This window comes from Hemitrygon akajei, chromosome 1 (assembly GCF_048418815.1).
Source record: "Hemitrygon akajei chromosome 1, sHemAka1.3, whole genome shotgun sequence".
Classification (NCBI taxonomy): Eukaryota; Metazoa; Chordata; class Chondrichthyes; order Myliobatiformes; family Dasyatidae; genus Hemitrygon; species Hemitrygon akajei.
This window is the reverse complement of record NC_133124.1, coordinates 141,042,608-141,061,809: the sequence shown is the minus strand read 5'-3', so window position 1 is coordinate 141,061,809 and position 19,202 is coordinate 141,042,608. Positions and strand designations below refer to the sequence as shown.

The 19,202-nt window shown below is 41.3% G+C and overlaps 1 protein-coding gene across 7 annotated transcripts in view; it reads left to right on the top strand.

Moving 5' to 3' along the window:
• The window catches only part of LOC140731158 (oxidation resistance protein 1-like), a 520,392-nt gene that overhangs the window by 315,758 nt on the left and 185,432 nt on the right, over positions 1-19,202 (top strand). For all 7 annotated transcript variants that reach the window (XM_073052584.1, XM_073052590.1, XM_073052557.1 and 4 more), the window contains 2 exons: positions 1,158-1,265; positions 4,340-4,453. In XM_073052584.1, the coding sequence (XP_072908685.1) occupies positions 1,158-1,265; positions 4,340-4,453 (222 nt within the window). The remainder of the gene's footprint in view (positions 1-1,157; positions 1,266-4,339; positions 4,454-19,202) is intronic.

Here is a 19,202-nt window from a genome sequence, read left to right as displayed (position 1 = left end):
AATCTTCCTCACTTACTTACTGGCCTAAACTTTTGATGTGGCATTATAAGATCTCACAATTTGACCAGGTCATATTGAGCAGTTTGCAAACAGTGTGACCAAGACCAGGGCGTTCTTGTCTGTTGTAAACAGTGTTATCAGTTGTTTGCATTTTTTGCTTTTTGCTTAACCATATTAATGTCCTTGATTTGACTTCCTACCCTTGTCCTTGGGTCTGTTGAACACTGAGAGCAACTAAAATTTATACCAAATCATCAAATTTTCCTGTGAAGTTGGCTCATAAACCACAACAAGCAATAGGACCAAAGTTTTACAACTTTCATTGTTCACTTTACTCCTCTGCAACCCATTTCTTCCACTGCCATACCTCCTTCTATTTCTCACCTTTCAGGTTGTACCTTGTATTTCACTTGTAAATCTCCCCTTTATTTTGGTAGTACTGTTCACTGATATGAACCAGTGTGATGTGTATTTGTGCTGGAGTAGATTGCGTGAACTCCTAAGCCTGTTCCTCCATTTAGCAAGATCCTTGGCCTGAACTCCACTTTCTTACCCCCACACTCTTGAAGTCTCTTAGTGTTCATAAAATTACCATTCTCAGCATCAAAAGGTGAGCAACTGCTGAACCGCAGCTCTGTGAGACTGACCATTTCAGATTCACAACCTGTCCAATCCTTCACCCTGCGACTATTTCCCCTTGTTCCATAATTGCCAGTCAAAAGGAACAACTTCTGACGTCACCTCAAGCCTTCTCAGAATCTTCAGTGCTTTACTGATCTTCACTCGTTCTGCTGCAGGTGCTGCTGAATCATTGCTCCTTCCAAAAATCAAAACTGGAAAGCTTCCTTCACAGCGCCTTTAGTAAAGCAAGTTTATTCCTATGGCTTCAGGTTCTGATTTCCCAACGAGTGAAAACCTACACCATCAATCTCCTTAATTATCTTCAAGGTCTGTGTTAGGTCACCAGCTTCCTCTTTCCTTGATATCTCCAGCCTGAGAATGTGTAATAAATACTGAATATTGAGTGGTGAGATTTGGCTGGATAGGAGTTTGCATGAATGCAGTAGGCCAAATGACCTGTCTCTGTATCGTTGGCTTTCTGTGATTCTTTAAATAACTACTGATCTTCTGACCTTGCAGATTGGTTTCTTTGACAGGTTGAATCAAGGGACTCGTTGAATAGCATCGCTCTCAAGTTTGACACTACGCCTAATGAGCTTGTGCAGCTGAATAAATTATTTTCCAGAGCTGTGGTTCCAGGCCAGGTAACGAGCTCTCTTGTACTATCATGAAAGAGCTGTTTATATTTTACAGACTATATACATTATATGTTAATAAATATATCTATAAATAGTTATGTGCTGTTACCTTTGATTATCTTAAGATTTACATAATTCTCACACACACTTACCATGTAGAGAACCCGAGGACAATGAGTAGGATGAAGAAGGAACTGTTAACTGGTTAACATGATTGTTCCTCACACTCTGCTTTGTACTTCAGTCAAATGCATCCAAACAGCAGACAAAATTTAGTGTTGTTTAATTAGATCAAAGTACATATTTGTCACCATATACAACTCTGAGGCTCATCTTCTTGTAGGGATACTGGACAGGATCAATGACATCAACCAGAGTGTAGAAGAGAACAAACTGTGCAAATGCAAATATAAATAAATAGCAGTAAATAACAAGAACATGAGATAAAGAGTACATAAAGTGAAGTCATTGGTTGTAGGAACAATGGAGGGGCAAGTGAATGCTATTATCCCCTTTTATTCAAGAGCCTGATAGCTGAGGGGTAGTAACTGTTCCTGAACCTCGTGGATCTTGTACCCTCTACCTGATGGCAGCATCGGGAAGAGGACTTCTCGGCCCTTCTAGTCCGTGCCGAACGCTTACTCTCACCTAGTCCCACTGACGTGCACTCAGCCCATAACCCTTCATTCCTTTCCTGTCCATATACCTATCCAATTTTACTTTAAATGACAATACCGAACCTGCCTCTACCACTTCTACTGGAAGCTCGTTCCACACAGATGTTGGAATCTAAAAAGAATTTACAGAAGAGCTTAGATCATGTAGCATCTGTAGAGAGAAATTAACTGTAGACATTTTGGATCAAAACCTTTCACTTGGACAGAATTTGTCAGTCCAGATGAAGTGTTTGACCCAAAACGTCAACTGTTCATTTATTTTGTATAATTTATAGACACAACATGGTAACCGGCCCATCCAGCCCAATGAGCTTATGCCGCTCAATTATACCCATGTTACCAATTAACCTACAAAATGTGCATTTTTGGACTGTGGGAGGAAACCCGGGCATCCAGAGGAAACCTACATGGTCACAGGGAGAATATATACACTCCTTACAGACAGTAGTGGGAATAGAACCCAGGTCACTCATGATGCTGTAAAAGTGTTGTGCAACAGCTACGCTACAGAGCTGCACCATTTACTTGATGAATTCCTCTAGTAGTTTGTATTTTCAAATCTGTTTTCCTTTTTTACAGTTGCTGCTTGGCTTGCTGAGTATTTCAACCATTTTCTGTTTCTTCATTCACGAAACTCAGTAGTGTTAGGAGTTTGAGCAGATTTGATTTGTCACCTAAAACACTTGAAAACTTCTACAAATGTACAGTGGAGAGCATTCTGACAGGCTGCATCACTGTCTAGTATGGGGGGAGGAGGCGACTGCACAGGATCAAAATAAACTGCAGTGAGTTATAAACATTATGGGTACTAGCCTCCGTAGTATCCAAGACATCTTCAAGGCGTGGTGCCTCAGAAAGGCAACATCTATCATTAAGCGGAACAAGTGCTACACCTGCCCTTACACTTCCTTCCTCACCACCATTCAGGACCCTAGACAGTCCTTTCAGGTGAGGCGACACTTCACCTGTGAGTCGGCTGGTGTGGTATACTGCGTCCGGTGCTCCCAGTGTGGCCTTTTATATATTGGTGAGACCCGACGCAGACTGGGAGACCATTTCGCTGAACACCTACGCTCTGTCCGCCAGAGAAAGCGGGATCTCCCAGTGGACACACATTTTAATTCCACGTCCCATTCCCATTCTGATATGTCTATCCATGGCCTCCTCTACTGTCAAGATGAAGCCACACTCAGGTTGGAGGAACAACACCTTAAATACCGGCTGGGTAGCCTCCAACCTGATGGCATGAACATTGACTTCTCTAACTTCTGTTAATGCCCCTCCTCCCCTTCTTATCCCATCCCTGATATATTTAGTTTTTTTTCCCCCCTCCTTTTTTTTCTTTCTCTCTCTCTGCCCATCACTCTGCCTGTTCTCCATCTCCCTCTGGTGCTCCCCTCCCCCTTTCTTTCTCCCTAGGCCTCCTGTCCCATGATCCTTTCCCTTCTCTAGCTCTGTATCCCTTTTGCCAATCACCTTTCTGGCTCTCAGCTTCACCACACCCCCTCCGGTCTTCTCCTTTCATTTTGCATTTTTCCCTCCCCCTCCTACTTTCAAATCTCTTACTATCTTTCCTTTCAGTTAGTCCTGATGAAGGGTCTTGGCCCAAAACGTCGACAGTGCTTCTCCCTATAGATGCTGCCTGGCCTGCTGTGTTCCACCAGCATTGTGTGTGTGTTGTTTGAATTTCCAGCATCTGCAGATTTCCTCGTGTTTGCATCTATCATTAAGGACCCCCACCACCCAGGGCAAACCTTGTTCTCATTGCTACCATCAGGAAGGAGATACAGAAGCCTGGAGGCACACACTCAACAATTCAGGAACAGCTTCTGCCATTCTAAACGGACATTGAACCCATAAACACTACCTCACTTTTTCTTATTATTTCTGCTTTTGCTCTATTTTTAATTTAACTTATATATATTTACTGTAATTCATTTTTTCTATATCTATCATGTATTGCGTTGTAGTGCTGGCACAAAGTTAACAGATTTCACAATGTATGGCGGTGATATTAAACCTGATTCTGATACTGAAAGTGATTGTGCAGTGTCAAGTCTATGATTTGTGCTTGCTCTTGATGTCCGTAAATCACACGTCCGCCAGTGCATTCCAAACACTGATGTGGAACAGCAATTCTTGTTTTTATCTTCCTTTCTCTCTTCCTCCAAGTTCAGTTGTACATTCCTGCCAAATGCCATTGCTGCAGTTACGAAGCTGCTGCATTATGTTAAAATGATGAAGTAGAAGATAAAGTCTATCTTTTGTCTTCTGTATACTTTCTTTATTGATTTTAAATCAGCCGTTTAATAGAGTACTTCGGAAAAAATTAGGAATAGCACAGATCCTACAGTGGTTTATAATTAGTTGTTGAGTGATTTTTTTTTGCCCTCTCTTCTGCAGAATCTCTATGTTCCTGATCCAGACTATATTTCCAGTGTGGAGAGTTCACCATCACTGAGTCCTGTCAGCCCTTTGTCTGCAACATCTTCAGAAATAGAGTTTGAGAAGCCTTTGGTAAGAACCTGAAAGAAGTTAGAAAGTATGACTCATAGCAGAAATGGGAGCTGCTTTAAAAAGAAAACTACAAGAATGAGCTTGTAATATAATGTTAGTGTAGTTTGTATATTTTTATATCAATGGAAAATGGTGAGTAGGAGTAATGTGAGATCTGTGACGTTGGATATGGGGGAGGTATTTCAAGGTTAGGAAATGGTAGACTTATTTGAATACATGCTGAGTGTTAGACTTCATAGGTTGAGGATGCAAAAAGAAACAAAAAATAATTCACATGTTGTCATCTTGAAATGACAAATTGCTAAAGTCATCCCTTTTCTTAAAGGGAGAGAAGGGATTCTATCATTGTCTAGTGTGAGAAGTTTTTTTTTCTACTCTATATAAATAAATTGCGGGTAATATTTGTGGACTAGCACAAACCATTTAGTAATTTTACAAGAAGAGGTTGCTAATAAAAATCTGAAAACTTAGATTTAAAGTCATCCCATTGACCTGGGAGAGATGAATGGCTGTGCTCCTTGGGGTTTGTACTAACACCTTTGTTGTATTTACAAATCTAAGTAAGAATGGTGAAACAAAATATATTAATGTTTCCAAGCTGCAGAGAGTTATAAAATTAGTCAGCTCCATCATGGACACTAGCCTCCATAGTATGCAGGACATCTTCAAGGAGCGATGCCTCAAAAAGACAGTGTTCCATCATTAAGGATCCCTCACCATCCGGTCATGACTTGTTCTCATTGCTACCCTCAAGAAGGAGATATTGAAGCCTCAAGACACACACTCAATGATTCAGGAACAGCTTCTTCCCCTCGGCCATCTGATTACTGAAATGGATATTGAACCTATGAACACTACCTCACTACTGTTTTATTCCTAGTTTTGCACTAATTTAATTTAACAATTTAATATAATACTATTTTATTGTAATTCATAGTTTTTTTTCCCTCTATTATGAATTGCAATGCGCTGCCACTGCACTGTTAGATGGTAGAAAATGCATTTAAAATTGTCATTCATTGGAGGAAAGGTTTAGAAACTGACATTACAAAATATGGAGGAACAGAGACATTTTGGAGGTTCAAAACAAATAAATTTTGTGGATTGATTCAGAAACTGAATTGTGGACTGTATGTGGAACTGGAAGTTATGTAATAGACATTTAGAGCTATCAAAAGCTGGCTTTTGGCATGCACCGAAAGCAGGGTGTGTGTGTGTTCTGAGAGGGATTGCAGTGGATCTAAGGGATTAAATAATGAGGGTAAGTTGTGAATATTAGATTTATGTTTTTTTTTGCAGATGGATGATTAAGTGACCATTTAACTCAGAGACACAAGAGGTACTGTAGATGCTGGAAATCTTGAGTAACACACACAATGTGCTGGAGGAGCCTAGCAAGTCAGGCAGCATCTATGGATGGGGATAAACTGTTGATGCTTCGAGACAGGATGTTTCATCAGAACTGGAAAGGAAGGGGGATTTCTGACTTTTTCCCCCTTCCTTTCCAGTCCTGATGAAAAGTCCTGGCCTGAAGTGTCGACAGTTTATTTCCATCCATAGATGCTACCTGACCTACTGGGCTCCTCCAACACATTGTGTCTAATTAATTGAGGTGTTAAGATGACTGAAAGAATTAGTAGAAAAGAAGCAACTTTTCCTTCTGAGGGTTGGGTGGCTCTGAAGAAGAAGTCGTTGGCTTAAATCTACAGTAGAGCTCTCCATTCTACTGTGATGTGATGAAGTGGTTCTTCACGTAAAGGTTAATGGAAATCTTATTCTACAAAAGATAAGGCACCTGACTAGAATATTTCAGAACAAAGTCTGATGCGTGTTTTACAGCCAGATGTATTAAGGATTTATCACAGAAGCTGAGATGGAATATTCAATTTGTTTACTGGGCTTTGTTTTCAAACTAATGTGCTCAGTTTACTTGCTCAAGTTCCAATCTAATGATTTCAATTAAATGTTGTGCTCTTCTCAACACTGCTGATGAAACACAAATGATTCAAATTTTTGACCCTGTAATTGGGCTCTTGTAGACTTTCAGCTGCTTCTCTATTCATAGCGTTGGGATTTAAAAACCATTAATTTCACAATTGCCGTTGGTACTGGCGAGTGTCTGTTAAAGGAAGCTGTGCGGCTTGTTCATCAACCTCTTATTAAGAAGAAGCTGCAGTTCCTGTTGCGTATTTCTAAATATATTTGCCTTAGCAGCAGGAAGCTGGCAAAAAGGAAGTACAAGAGCCTTAATTTGCCATGACATGCATTCCGGAAGTCCTTCAGTGACTTTGTGATTGCAGTTGCTGTCAGCGTGTGTTTTTGTTTCTAAATTATAACATAGAGAAATTGATGGTTCTTGTTAAAGGGGTAGTGACATAAAATTAAATGGAGCAAATTGTGATGTGTTATAAATACCTTTAGGCCACCCTTCAGATCTTATTTGTAGTTTAGAAATAAAAGACCTTTTAATTTTTGTGGTCTAATCATCAGGCAGAAATTCAGGAAAGCGATGTGATTGTCTTGTTTTTGGAAATAGTGTCAGTGTTCAAAGTTTAAAGTAAATTTATTATCGAAGTACGTATATGTTACTATATATATCCAGAGATTCATTTTCAAGGTTCAAGATTTAATGTCATTTTCAGTACGCAAGTGTAAAGGAATAATTGTTATCTCCAGATCTGATGCAGCACAAAAAAACACATAAAGTACATAGTGATATTAAAAAAGCATATTAAAAAGGTGTACCCTTAAGAAGAGTTTCAATGCTCATCCACCCAACCCGGGTGCGAGGTTGGATTGCTCAAAGCACCAAGCCTATCTGGTGAGATTGAGAACAGCCTGGGACTGTGTGGTCTGGGTGTGCCGCTGTGCTGGGGCCCAGGTTCTAGAGCAAGGCACTACTCAGTGCTTGGACAGTTTAAAGGCTGTCCCAGACAGATTGGAAAACCTGAGTGTGGAAGCGTGAGTTGGGCTGACTTCGCTCGTTCTCCCGCAATGTTCATTCTTCTCTCTGGTGGCTGTCATCTCTGTGAGTGTTGTGGCGTTTTTGCCCGCTAATATGATGAACTGAGATCAAGGCTTGGGCCTACTACCCCGGCTGCTCCAGAGAGCAGATCTAAGGACTCAGTCTGGTTTAGAGTGCTGCCATTTGCTCCCATTGTTGACATGATGTGTCTTTTGTTTTCCTTTCTCTGCACAGTGATATGTTCTTTCTTTTTTTAAATTGGATTCTTCAGGTTTCTTTCTTTGTGGCTACCTGTAAGCAAATCTCAAGGTGTATAATTTATACATTCTTTATAATAAATGCACTTTGAGTTGATTTGATTTGAAGAAACTCTTGGCTCAAAACGTCAATTGTTTAATCACATCCATTGATACTGCCTGGTCTGCTGAATTCCTTCTGTATTTTGTGTGTGTTACGTTAAATATAAATACATAAGATAGCTTATATACTTAGATTGTTTGGCTGCAAAGTAATACTAGGTACACGAATGCCTGCACGTGAAGTGACTGACAGGAAATGACAAAGTAGTGATAAAGTGTGATAAACTGGAAACTGTTTTTTGCAGGCATTCACAGTGGAACAAAAGCATAAAATGGAATCATTGAAAAACTACACACAAACTGACAAACAATTAATATCCAAAAGGAGACAAAATAAACAAACAATCATAAATAAATCCATACATAAATAATACTGAGAATATGAGTTGTAGGGTCCGTGAAAGTGAAGGCGATAGGTTTGGAGTCAGTTCAGAGTTGAGGTGAGTGAAGTTTTCCACTCTGGTTCAGGAGCCGGATGGTTGAAGTGTAAAGAAAAGGTGTACCTTTGGGTCTTTTACTTCAATCACAATGACACTTTCATGCATAACTTAGCAAAAGATTGCAGGGTACCTTGCAAGAGTATATCCAACAGAATATGATACTATATCACATGAAAGCATTGGGGCAGATATTCAGAATTTTGTTCGAAGCAGTAGCTTTTAAGAAGTGTCAAAGGAGAAAAGAGAGGAAATGAGGCATGTGAGTTTCAGGGCAGAAATCCAAAGATTGCAGTGTAGGAGATGTTGCTCTTGATTGTGTGCTTGGCCACCACTGAGCCTGTGGTCATAGAGGATGCCATTTTTGTTCTTTTCTGTCAATGTACCAATACTTTTGCCCTTCAGCCCATTAGACCAGACCACTTCACTCACCATGGCACGAGGCAATCTGGGCCAGTGCTGCATTTAGATGTCTTTCAAGGACGTCCTTCATCTGTTTCACAGCAAGTGCACAAATGCCAGCAGTGAGTGGTATGGTAGCACTGCAGTTAGTGCAATCGTTGTACAGCACCGGTGACCACCGATCAGGAAGCCGGAATGTCAGTGGAGAGCACCCCTGTGGCAGTCCCCCTCATCATCCATTTTGAGTACTGTTGGTGTGAAGCAACAGCAGCCGTGCCTCTGCACTGAGTCTGGCCCTGTGTCTCGGAAGGGTAGAGAACTGAAGAGAACGGCAGCAGTTATTGGGGACACTATAGTCAGGGGGATAGATAGGCGATTCTGTGGACGCTAAAAGGAAACACAGATGGCAGTTTTCTTCCCAGGTGCCAGGGTCTGAGATGTTTCTGGAAGCGTCCACGATATCTTGAAAAGGGAGGGTGAGCAGCCAGAAGTCGTGGTACATTTTGGTACCAACGACAAAGGAAGAATAAGTAAGGAGGTCCTGAAAAAAAGAATACAGTGAGTTAGGAAGGAAGCTGAGAAGTAGAACCTCAAAGGTAGTATTCTCGGGATTACTGCCTGTGCCATGTGCCAGTGAAGGTAGGAATAGAATGAGGTGGTAGATAAATGTGTGGCTGAAGAATTGGAGCAGGGGACAAAGAGTCAGATTTCTGGATAATTAGGACCTCTTCTGGGGCGGGTGGGACCTGTACAAAAGGGTGGGTTGGGAGTGGTTCAAACTAATATGGCAGAGGGATGGGAGTGAAGGTGATAGAGCTGAGGATGAGCCAGCAGGATTACAAGTAGATGATAGGTGTAAGATGAATGTAAGGAAGGACAAGCCAATGATTTGGATACAAATGCAGACAGAGCAAAGTGTTAAATTATACCACAGAGGCAAAATTCAAAAGGGTGAAAAATACAGGACTGAAGGTGGTGTATTTAAATGCGTGTAGCATTCAGAATAAGGTGGATGAACTCGTGACATGATTGGAGATTGGTCAGTATGATGTTATGGGCATCACTGAGTTGTGGCTGAAAGGTTATAGTTGGGAGTTTAACATCAAAGGGTATTGAAAGGACAGGCAGGAAGGCATAGGCAGTGGTGTGGCTCTGTTGGTAAGAGATAGAATTGCATCTTTAGAAGGAGGTGACACTCAGAAATGTTGAATCTTTGTGGGAGTTAAATTGTAAGTATAAAATAGCCATTATGGGAATCATATATAGGCCCCCAAATAGTAGCCAAGATGTGGGGTTGAGATTGCAAAGGGAGCTGGGAAAGACATGTAATAAGGCTAATGACACTATTGTAATGGGGGACTTCAATATGCAAGGTTGGTGTTGGATTGCAAGAGATGGAATTTGTTGTATGCCTATGAGATGGCTTTTTAGAGTAGCTTGTGCTTGGGCTTTCTCAGGGAAAGGGCTATTTTAGATTGGGTGTTGTGTAATAACCTAGATCTTATTAGGGAGCTTAAGGTAAAGGAACCAATAGGAGAGACAGCGATCATAATATGATGGAATTCACACTGCAGTTTGAGAGGGAGAAGCATAATTCACGTGTATCTGTATCACAGTGGAAAAAAGGGAATTACAGAGGCATGAGAGAGGAGCTTGCTCAGGTGGAGGAGGATCCTGGTAGGGATGATGGCTGAAGTTCTGGGAACAGTTCACCAGGCACAGGATAGATATGTCCCACAGAGGAAGAAGTTCTTAAATGGCAGGGGTAGGCAACCATGGCTGACAAAGGAAGTTAAGGACTGCATAAAAGCCAAGGAAAGGGTATATATAGTTGCAAAAGTGAGTGGGAAGTTGGATGATTGGGAAGCCTTGAAAATCCAATAGAAGGCAACCAAAAAAATATAAGAAGAGAAAGGATGAAATATGAGGGCAGACTAGCCAATATATAAAGCAGGATACCAAAAGATTTTTCGGTTATAGAGTAAAAGGGAGGTGAGAGTTGATTTTGTACCACTGGAAAATGATGCTGGTGAGGTAGTAATAGGAGACAAAGAACTAGCAGATAAATTTAATGGGTACTTTGCATCTGTCTTCACTGTGGAAGACACTAGCAGTGTGCGAGTCCATGAGTATCAGGGAGCAGGAGTGAGTGCTATTGCTATTACAAAGAAAAAAGTGCTAGGCAAACTCAAAGGTCTTAAAGTGGATAAGTCACCTGGGCCAGATGGACTACATCCCAGAGTCCTGAGAGAGGCCGCTGAAGAGATGATGGATGCATTGGTCATGATCTTTCAGGAATCAATTGATTCTGGCATGGTCCCAGAGGTCTGGAAGATTGCAAATGTCACTCCACTCTTTAAGAAGGGAGGAAGACAAAAGAAAGGAAATTATAGGCCAGTTAGCCTAACTTCGAGTGGTTGGGAAAGTGGTTTTAAGGTACTTGGAGACTAATGATAAAATAAGCATGGTTTCTGTAAAGGAAAATCTTGCCTGACAAATCTGTTAGAGTTCTTCGAGGGCAAGGTGGACAGAAGAGAGGTAGTGGATGTCATTTACTTAGATTTTCAGAAGGTGTTTCAAAAGGTGCCACACATGAAGCTGCTTAACAAGACAAAATCCAATGGCATTACTGGAAAGATACTGGCATGTATAGAAGAATACCTAACAGACAGAAGGCAGCGAGTAGGAATAAAAGTGGCCTTTTCTGGTTGGCTGCCAGTGACTAGTGGAGTTCCTCAGGGGTCAGTATTGGGGCTGCTTTTCACATTGCTTATTAATGATTTAGATAATGGAAGTGATTGTTTTGTGGTAAAGAGTGCAGATGGTACCAAGATAGATGGAGGGGTAGGTAGTACTGAGGAAGCAATGCAATTGCAGCAGGACTTCGACAAATTGGAATAAAGGGCAAAAAAGTGGCAGATGGAGTACCGTGTTGGGAAATGTATGAATAATACATTTTGGTAAAAGAACAATAGTGTGGACTATTATCTAACTGGGGAGAAGGTTCAAACAAGAGGTGCAGATGGACTTGGGAGTTCTTGTGCAAAACACCAGAAGGTTAATTTACAGGTTGAGTCTGTGGTAAAGAAGACAAATGCAATGTTGGCATTTATTTGAAGGGGAATAGAATATAAAATCAAGGAGATAATGCTGAGCCTTTATAAGACAGTAGTTATAAGTACTTAGGAGTATTGTCAACAATTTTTTGCTCCATATCTCAAAAAGGATGTGTTGTCATTGGAGGGAGTCCAGAGGAGGTTCATGAGGATGATTCCAGGAATGAAGGGGTTAACATATGAGGAGTGTTTGGCAGCTTTGGGCCTGTACTCACTGGAGTATAGAGGAATGTGTGGGGATCTCATTGAAACCTACCGAATGTTGAAAGGACTAGATAGGTGGATGTGGAGAGGATGTTTGGTTTAACACAATTAAACCACTGTGTTGATTAGTATTAATTGCAGCTTTCATCGGGGCAGGGCCTTTCTCACTTTATCCTTTAAAATTGTTCCAATCGTTGACCGACTGTAGCCTAACGCTTTTCCAATGACTGATGGCTTTTCACCTCTTTCCGATTGCTTTATTATTTCCACTTTATTTTCAATCGTGATCGTGATTATTTTTGTGAACAGAAACACTGTGGATTCAGAGCTCCGCCGCTGGGTCCTAATGTCCAGCGCACTACGACAGGTTGAATGAGGTCTGGGGTTCCGCTGGGTCTTAAGGTCCACCATATTGAAACAGGTTGAATAAGGGACTTGAGCATCCGCAATTTTTTGGTAACCGCGAGTGGTCCCGGAACCAAACCCTCACGGATAAGGAGGGCTGACTGTAATGCATTTCATTATGTTTGATGCATGATGCACATGTAACAATTAAAGGTAATCTTTAATCTTTTTAACCTTCAGTTTGGAAAAGATACTGTAAAAGCTCTGCATAGACTTATTATGGTAGGCAAAGGTGTGCAGAAGTTCGGTAGTAAGCAAAGCAAACGAATTGTGTTCGAAGTTCAAAGTAAATTTTATTATCAAAGTACACATATGTCACTATACACAATCTTGAGATTCATTTTCCTGTGGACATACTCAGCAAATCGATAGAATGGTAACTATAACAGATTCAATGAAAGATCAACCAGAGTGCAGAAGACAACAAGCTGTGGAAATTCAAACATAAATAAATAGCAATAAGTAATGAGAACATGAGCTGAAGGGATTAAGAAACCTTATAGTGAAATAATTGGTTGTGGGAGCGTTTCAATAGGTGGGCAAGTGAGTGTAGTTATCCCCTTTTGTTCAAGAACCTGATGGTTGTGAGGTAGCAACTGTTCTTGAACCTGGTAGTGTGAGTCCTAAGGCTCTTGTACCTTTTACCTGATGGCAGCAGTGAGAAAAGAGCAAGGCCTGGGTGGTGGGAATCTCTGATGATGGATGCTGCTTTCCTACGAAAGCGTTTCATGTAGATGTGCTCAGTGGTTAGGAAAGCTTTACCCGTGACGTACTGGGCCGAATCCACTACCTTTTGTAGGATTTTCCATTCAAAGTTTCCATACCAGGCCATGGGCCAGCCAGTCAATACACTGTCCACTACACATCTACAGAAGTTTATCAAAGTCTTGGTCTTGGTTAGGTGTATAGAGTGTTTGGCATGTTGATTTGTTTGATTCTGCCGTTCATCATTCATGCAGAATGATTGATAGTTTTAGAGAAATGTGTCACCACAGAGATTTGGGTTTTTCTTTATGTTATCTTTTTTGTTGGGTATTTCTGGGAGCTCAGCAACAGTTGCTCATCCCTAATCATCGTTGTGGATGCTGTGTCACCAGCCCGCAGTGCTTGTAGTCACCATTGTCTGACAGTATTACACGGCAGCTGCAGAATAATGAATGAGTGAGCACATAGGACAGAGAAATACATTTCTCAGTGATGACGTTTAGTATTTCTAGCAGACGTGGCTTGTGATGGGGAAGAAGGTTTGATGCTTTGCTGCCATCTATTTGTTGCAAAGTATGCTACAATCGATTTGTTACAAGGATGTGCTGGATTTGGAGAGGGTCCAGAGAAGGTTCACGAGAATGATCCCAGGAGTGAACGGGTTAACCTATGAGAAGTGTTTGATGGCTCTGGGCCAGTACTCACTGGAGTTTACAAGAATGGGGGGGGGTTCCCATTGAAACCTATTGGATATTGAAAGGCCTAGATAGAGTGGATGTGGAGAGGATGTTTCCTATAGTGAGGGAGCCTAGAGCCAGAGGGTGATGTATCTGTGGAATTTATTAGCTCAGACAGCTATGGAGGCAAAGTTATTGGGTATATTTAATGTGGAGGAGATTGATAGGTTCTTGATTAGTTTGGGTGTCAAGAGTTATGGAGAGAGAGCAGGAGAATGAGGTTCAAAGGGATAATAAATCAGCAATGTTGGAATGGTGGAGCCGACTCGATGGGATGAATGGCCTGATTCTGCTTCTATGTCTTATGGTCTTATATTCTGCAGATGTTTTATAATTTATGGACTGTGATGAGGCCTGGTTGACTCCTGGAGAGTCAGTGGAAGGGAATGCATTATTCTGAATGTATAACATTCTTCTGGGCCTTGGAAGCTGCTGAGGACTCCCCTTAGACTGAAGACATGCCTTGTCCATGGTAGAATAGCTTCTTAAAATGAGGTCAAAGATGATTCCCAGGATGATACTTTCAGGGAACTGACCAATGAACCATTCAATGTCAGGCAAACTATAGAGGTTTCTATCTAGTTTTGTTGATCGTTGTTAGGCAGTACTATAGATCAGTACCATCCTGCCACTTACCTTTCCCTTTCTAATATTAAAGGTTTTGTTTTACTTGGCCTTGTACTCTGTGTGTATCATGAGCTGGAAGACTAAGAATCTCTCAGCCAGGATGAACTGGGAGCTATGTAGTTCAATGGGATTATGAAAATTAGCAGTCACTGGATGGGAGGGGTATGGAGGGCCGTCATCCAAGTGGAGGTCAATGGGATTAGGAAGAGTAATAGTTTGGCATGGACTAGATGCGCCAAAAGGCCCGTTTTTACACAAACAGGCCTTTCAGCCCATCTAGTCCATGAGAAACTATGACTCTATGTAGGTCAGAATTCTATGACTGTTTATGACTCTTTGCAGGTCAGAATTCAGCACCAACATATTCTTGTGAAAGGTGAGAGTTAGGTTGCAGGATTTAGTCAACAAGAGAAAGGAACAATATGTAAAGTCGAGGAAGCTGAAATTGGACATGGCCTTTGAGGAAGCAGGAGAGAACTAGAGAACTCTTTGCCTGGCGTTTTTTTTTGGCAAGTGTTTCCCAGGCTCATTCTCTCGATGGGAGGCCTGCCACCAGTGGATTGGTCGGGGTCTCCCTGACCATGTGGTCAACTGAAGCCCTACATGGATTTGACGGTAGACAAAGCCCTGCCCTCAGGCATTCCATCTGCCAAAGTATTGGATGGCCAGGAGAAGCATCTGCAGAGCTACTGGAAATGGATTGCGTGGGAGTACTTCTCTCCCCAGAGAAGATGGCTTCCTTACCCTGCTGACCTGGCAATCCAGATACAATGAACCCATGACTCATCAGTGCCATAGGTCAGAGACCAGTGTAGCATAGATATGGGCCCTTCGGCCCAATGATTCCATGCCAACTGACCACGGTGCCCACCTAGCTGATCTCAGTTACTTTTGTGCGGTGCTTATCCTCCAAACCCCTCCCTTCCACGTTCCTATCCAAGAGCTTCTTTAATAATACTATTGTTACCTGCCTCAACCACTTCCTCTGGCAGCTTGTTCCATAAACTCACCATCCTCTGTATGGAAGAAGTTGCCCCTCAAGTCAGTTTTAAATCTTTCCCCTCTTACCTTCCTAGTTTTGGGCTCCCCTAACCTGGGGAAAAGTCTGTTAACATCCACCTGGTATTGTATAATCCTCTCACAATTTTCAACACTTCTATAAGGTCCCCCTTCACTCTTCTATGTTCTGAAGAATAAAGGCTTAGCCCAGCAAATCTCGCACTTAACTCAGGCCCTCTAGTCCTGGCAATATCTCTGTGAATCTTTTCTGCACTCTTTCCTGTTTGATCACGCTTTCCTATAACAGGGTGACCAAAACTACAAGTGTGAGCTCACCAACCACTTACACTGAATTATAATGTCCTAACTCCTATACCCAGTACTCCGAGTGTTCTAAACCACTCCCTTTATCTGTGACGCTGCTTTCAACAAACATTGCACTTGTAATCCAAGGTCTTTCTGCTCCATTGCACTCCTTTGTTCCAACCATTCATAGTGCAAGTCCTCTGCTGCTTTGACTTTCCAGAATGCATTACCTCGCATTTACTGGTATTGAAATCCACTTCAAGATCCCCCGGTAATCTGCAATAATCTTCTTCACTATCAATAACAACTCCTAATTTGATGTTACCAGCTTACTTACCAATGAATCCTTGTTGAAGTGTTCTCAAAAGGTAAAGCCAGACCCCATCCACCAGCACTGCTCTCCAATGAGCTGAATTTTTTTCATTAATTTATTTTCACTTTGCTTCCTCTGAATAAATGATATTGATCTGGTTCCTAGCTTGCCCCTTTTTATCATAGCCTTGTTTGACCACAACTCATGAGTTAACCATCCCCATGAAATACCTGCCTTTCCTTCTCTCCTCATAGCATCTAAATATACAATAGATCAGATGGATTACCTTTATTTGTCACATGTGTATTGAAACATGCAGTGAAATGTTTCAGTTGCATCAACAACCAACACAGTCCGAGTGTTGACATAAGTGTCACCATACTTCTGGCACCAGCATACCATACCCACAACTCCCCTGCCCTAACTCTAACCAAGTAAACCGTAACACTTAGAGGAAGCCTACACCATCACAGGAAGAACATACACACTCCTTACAGACAGGGATGGCAATTGAACAATTATTGCTGACTCCGGCCGCATCTCCCAAGTTTTGGGCTCCCCTAACCTGCGACAAGTACTGTTACCATCCAGCTTTTATAATCCTCTCACAATTTGAAATACTTCTGTAAGGTCTTCCCTCACTTACTACACCACCATGTCACTCTACTAATTATAATAGTATTATTTTCTTGTACTTAATTCAGTGGTGCTCACAACCTATGATGCACTCTCCTACACTGTGAAATCCAAAGTTAGATTTGGTGACTGTACAGAAATTTTCTTCCAATTAGTTTCCTAATATAGTCAATGGTCACTTCAATCTCTGCCCCATTTGCAGACTGCTATCACATTTATTGTGCCTAATGAAGCTCAAAGCTCAAGGGGTGGCATACTATCTCTTTGACTTATCTGTTTTTGCCTTGCACCATCAATCCAAGTTGTCATTTCATCTCGCTCCCTACTTTTGCATCATCACAGACCTTGCATTTTTCTTCTTTTCTGCATGGTTCTCATGAAAGGATGCCGACCTGAGTCTTTCAACTGCTTCTCCCTCCACAGATGTTTCATGTTTAGACGTTCCCAGATTAAAGGCCAGCATTTGTGTTTACATTGATAAATGTGTAAGAAAATGATCTGTTTTTGATTATCATAGATGCCTGTAAGATAAGCAGATGCTTGTGACTTGAATTGACAGTTATTGAAATAGTTGTTATAAATTATATTCTTTGGGATCTTGAACGATTGCTTTCATCCTTTTTTAGAATCTTAGCATAGAAACATCTTCAGCCATCTTGTCTGTGGCAAACTATTTATTATTCTGCCTAGTTCCATTGAATTGCACCTGGACCATAGCCCTCCATGCCCCTCTATCCATGTATTTACCCAACTTCTCTTAAATGTTGAAATTGAACCCTCATCCAGCACCTCCACAGACAGTTCACTCCACATTCCCATTACCCTCTGAGTGAAGAAGTTCCCCCTTATGTTTCACTTTTACCCTTAACCCATGACCTCTAATTCTAATATCACCCAACCTTACTGTAAAAGGCCTGCTTGCATTTAATGTATCTATACCCCTCGTAATTTTAGTATATCAAGACTTATAAACTTACCTGCAACATTTCTTGAAGTCAAACATTCTGAGATCCTCAATCTTCATCCCTCTACCATCCAGATGGGTGGAGATCTCACTGTAACTTTCTGTTGATAATCTGATGACCCAGATCTCTTTGCCTCGATAGCATGGACACCACACAGCAGTAGTTACTGTTGATGCTCATGGTCTTCCTTAGAAGGTTGGCGTCATTCAATGTCTGTAGTGAGATGCTGAAGATGTTCTATAGGTCAGTTGTGGAGAGCGCCCTCTTCTTCGGGGTGGCGTGTTGGGGAGGAAGCATTAAGAAGAGGGACGCCTCACGTCTTAATAAGCTGGTAAGGAAGGCGGGCTCTGTCGTGGGCAAAGTACTGGAGAGTTTAACATCGGTAGCTGAGCGAAGGGCGCTGAGTAGGCTACGGTCAATTATGGAAAACTCTGAACATCCTCTACATAGCACCATCCAGAGACAGAGAAGCAGTTTCAGCGACAGGTTACTATCGATGCAATGCTCCTCAGACTCCAATGCCATTAGGCTTTACAATTCAACCGCCAGGACTTAAGAACTTTTTAAAAGTTATTATTAATGTTTTTTGAGTTAGTGATTTAGATGCATATCATATTTTTTACTGAGTTAAGTATTGTATGTAATTAGTTTTGCTACAACAAGTGTATGGGACATTGGAAAAAAAGTTGAATTTCCCCATGGGGATGAATAAAGTATCTATCTATCTATCTATCTATCTATCTATCTATCTATCTATCTATCTATCTATCTATCTATCTATCTATCTATCTATCTATCTATCTATCTATCATAAACACAGTTGCTCATACCTTTGTGATATAAAGATAGATTTCTTATGGTATAGAGGCAGTTTTCTTATGATGTAAAGACAGATTTCTCAGTGAGCTGAATGCAGTAATAAAATCTGTGCAATGCAAAAACAGTTTCTAAGTGGAGATGTTCTAGTGCACGTTGGTTGTGATTGGGTGAATTGTCAGCATGCCATTTTAACTAGGAAAGCAAGTGACATGTTGTTTGTTTTTCAGGCAGCTTGAGCTGACTCATGTCAGTACCATGCTCCAGCAAGCAAACAAATTAAAGTCTTCAAAGACATTACTCCATATGTCTCCTTAGAAGAGAGAGAATGTTCTCAATGTGACTGCTTTGAATCAGATTGGTCTATGTGCATAGCCTCAGCTGCCAGTCTAATGAGCATGTCACAACCATACACAAGTGTATACCAATGAGGAAAATGTGGGCATTCACAAACAGGAAACCATGGATGAACCAGAAGATCATCTTCCCTGCTGATGTCCAGGTCAGCAACTTGCAAATCAGATGACATTGACCTTCACAGAATATTGAGGTACCTCTTCCATAAAGTAATCAGAGGTGCTGAGGGACAATTCCAGACCAAATTAGGCAACAGTAGCTAGTGCCAAATGTTATGGAGTTTAATGGTCTGTTCGTGAACAGATATCTCAGCATAAGTGAAGATTTCCTTGAACTACATGGTAAACTAACATACCGTGGAACCATTTATTTAATAAGGCATTGGTATTCTGAATGGCAT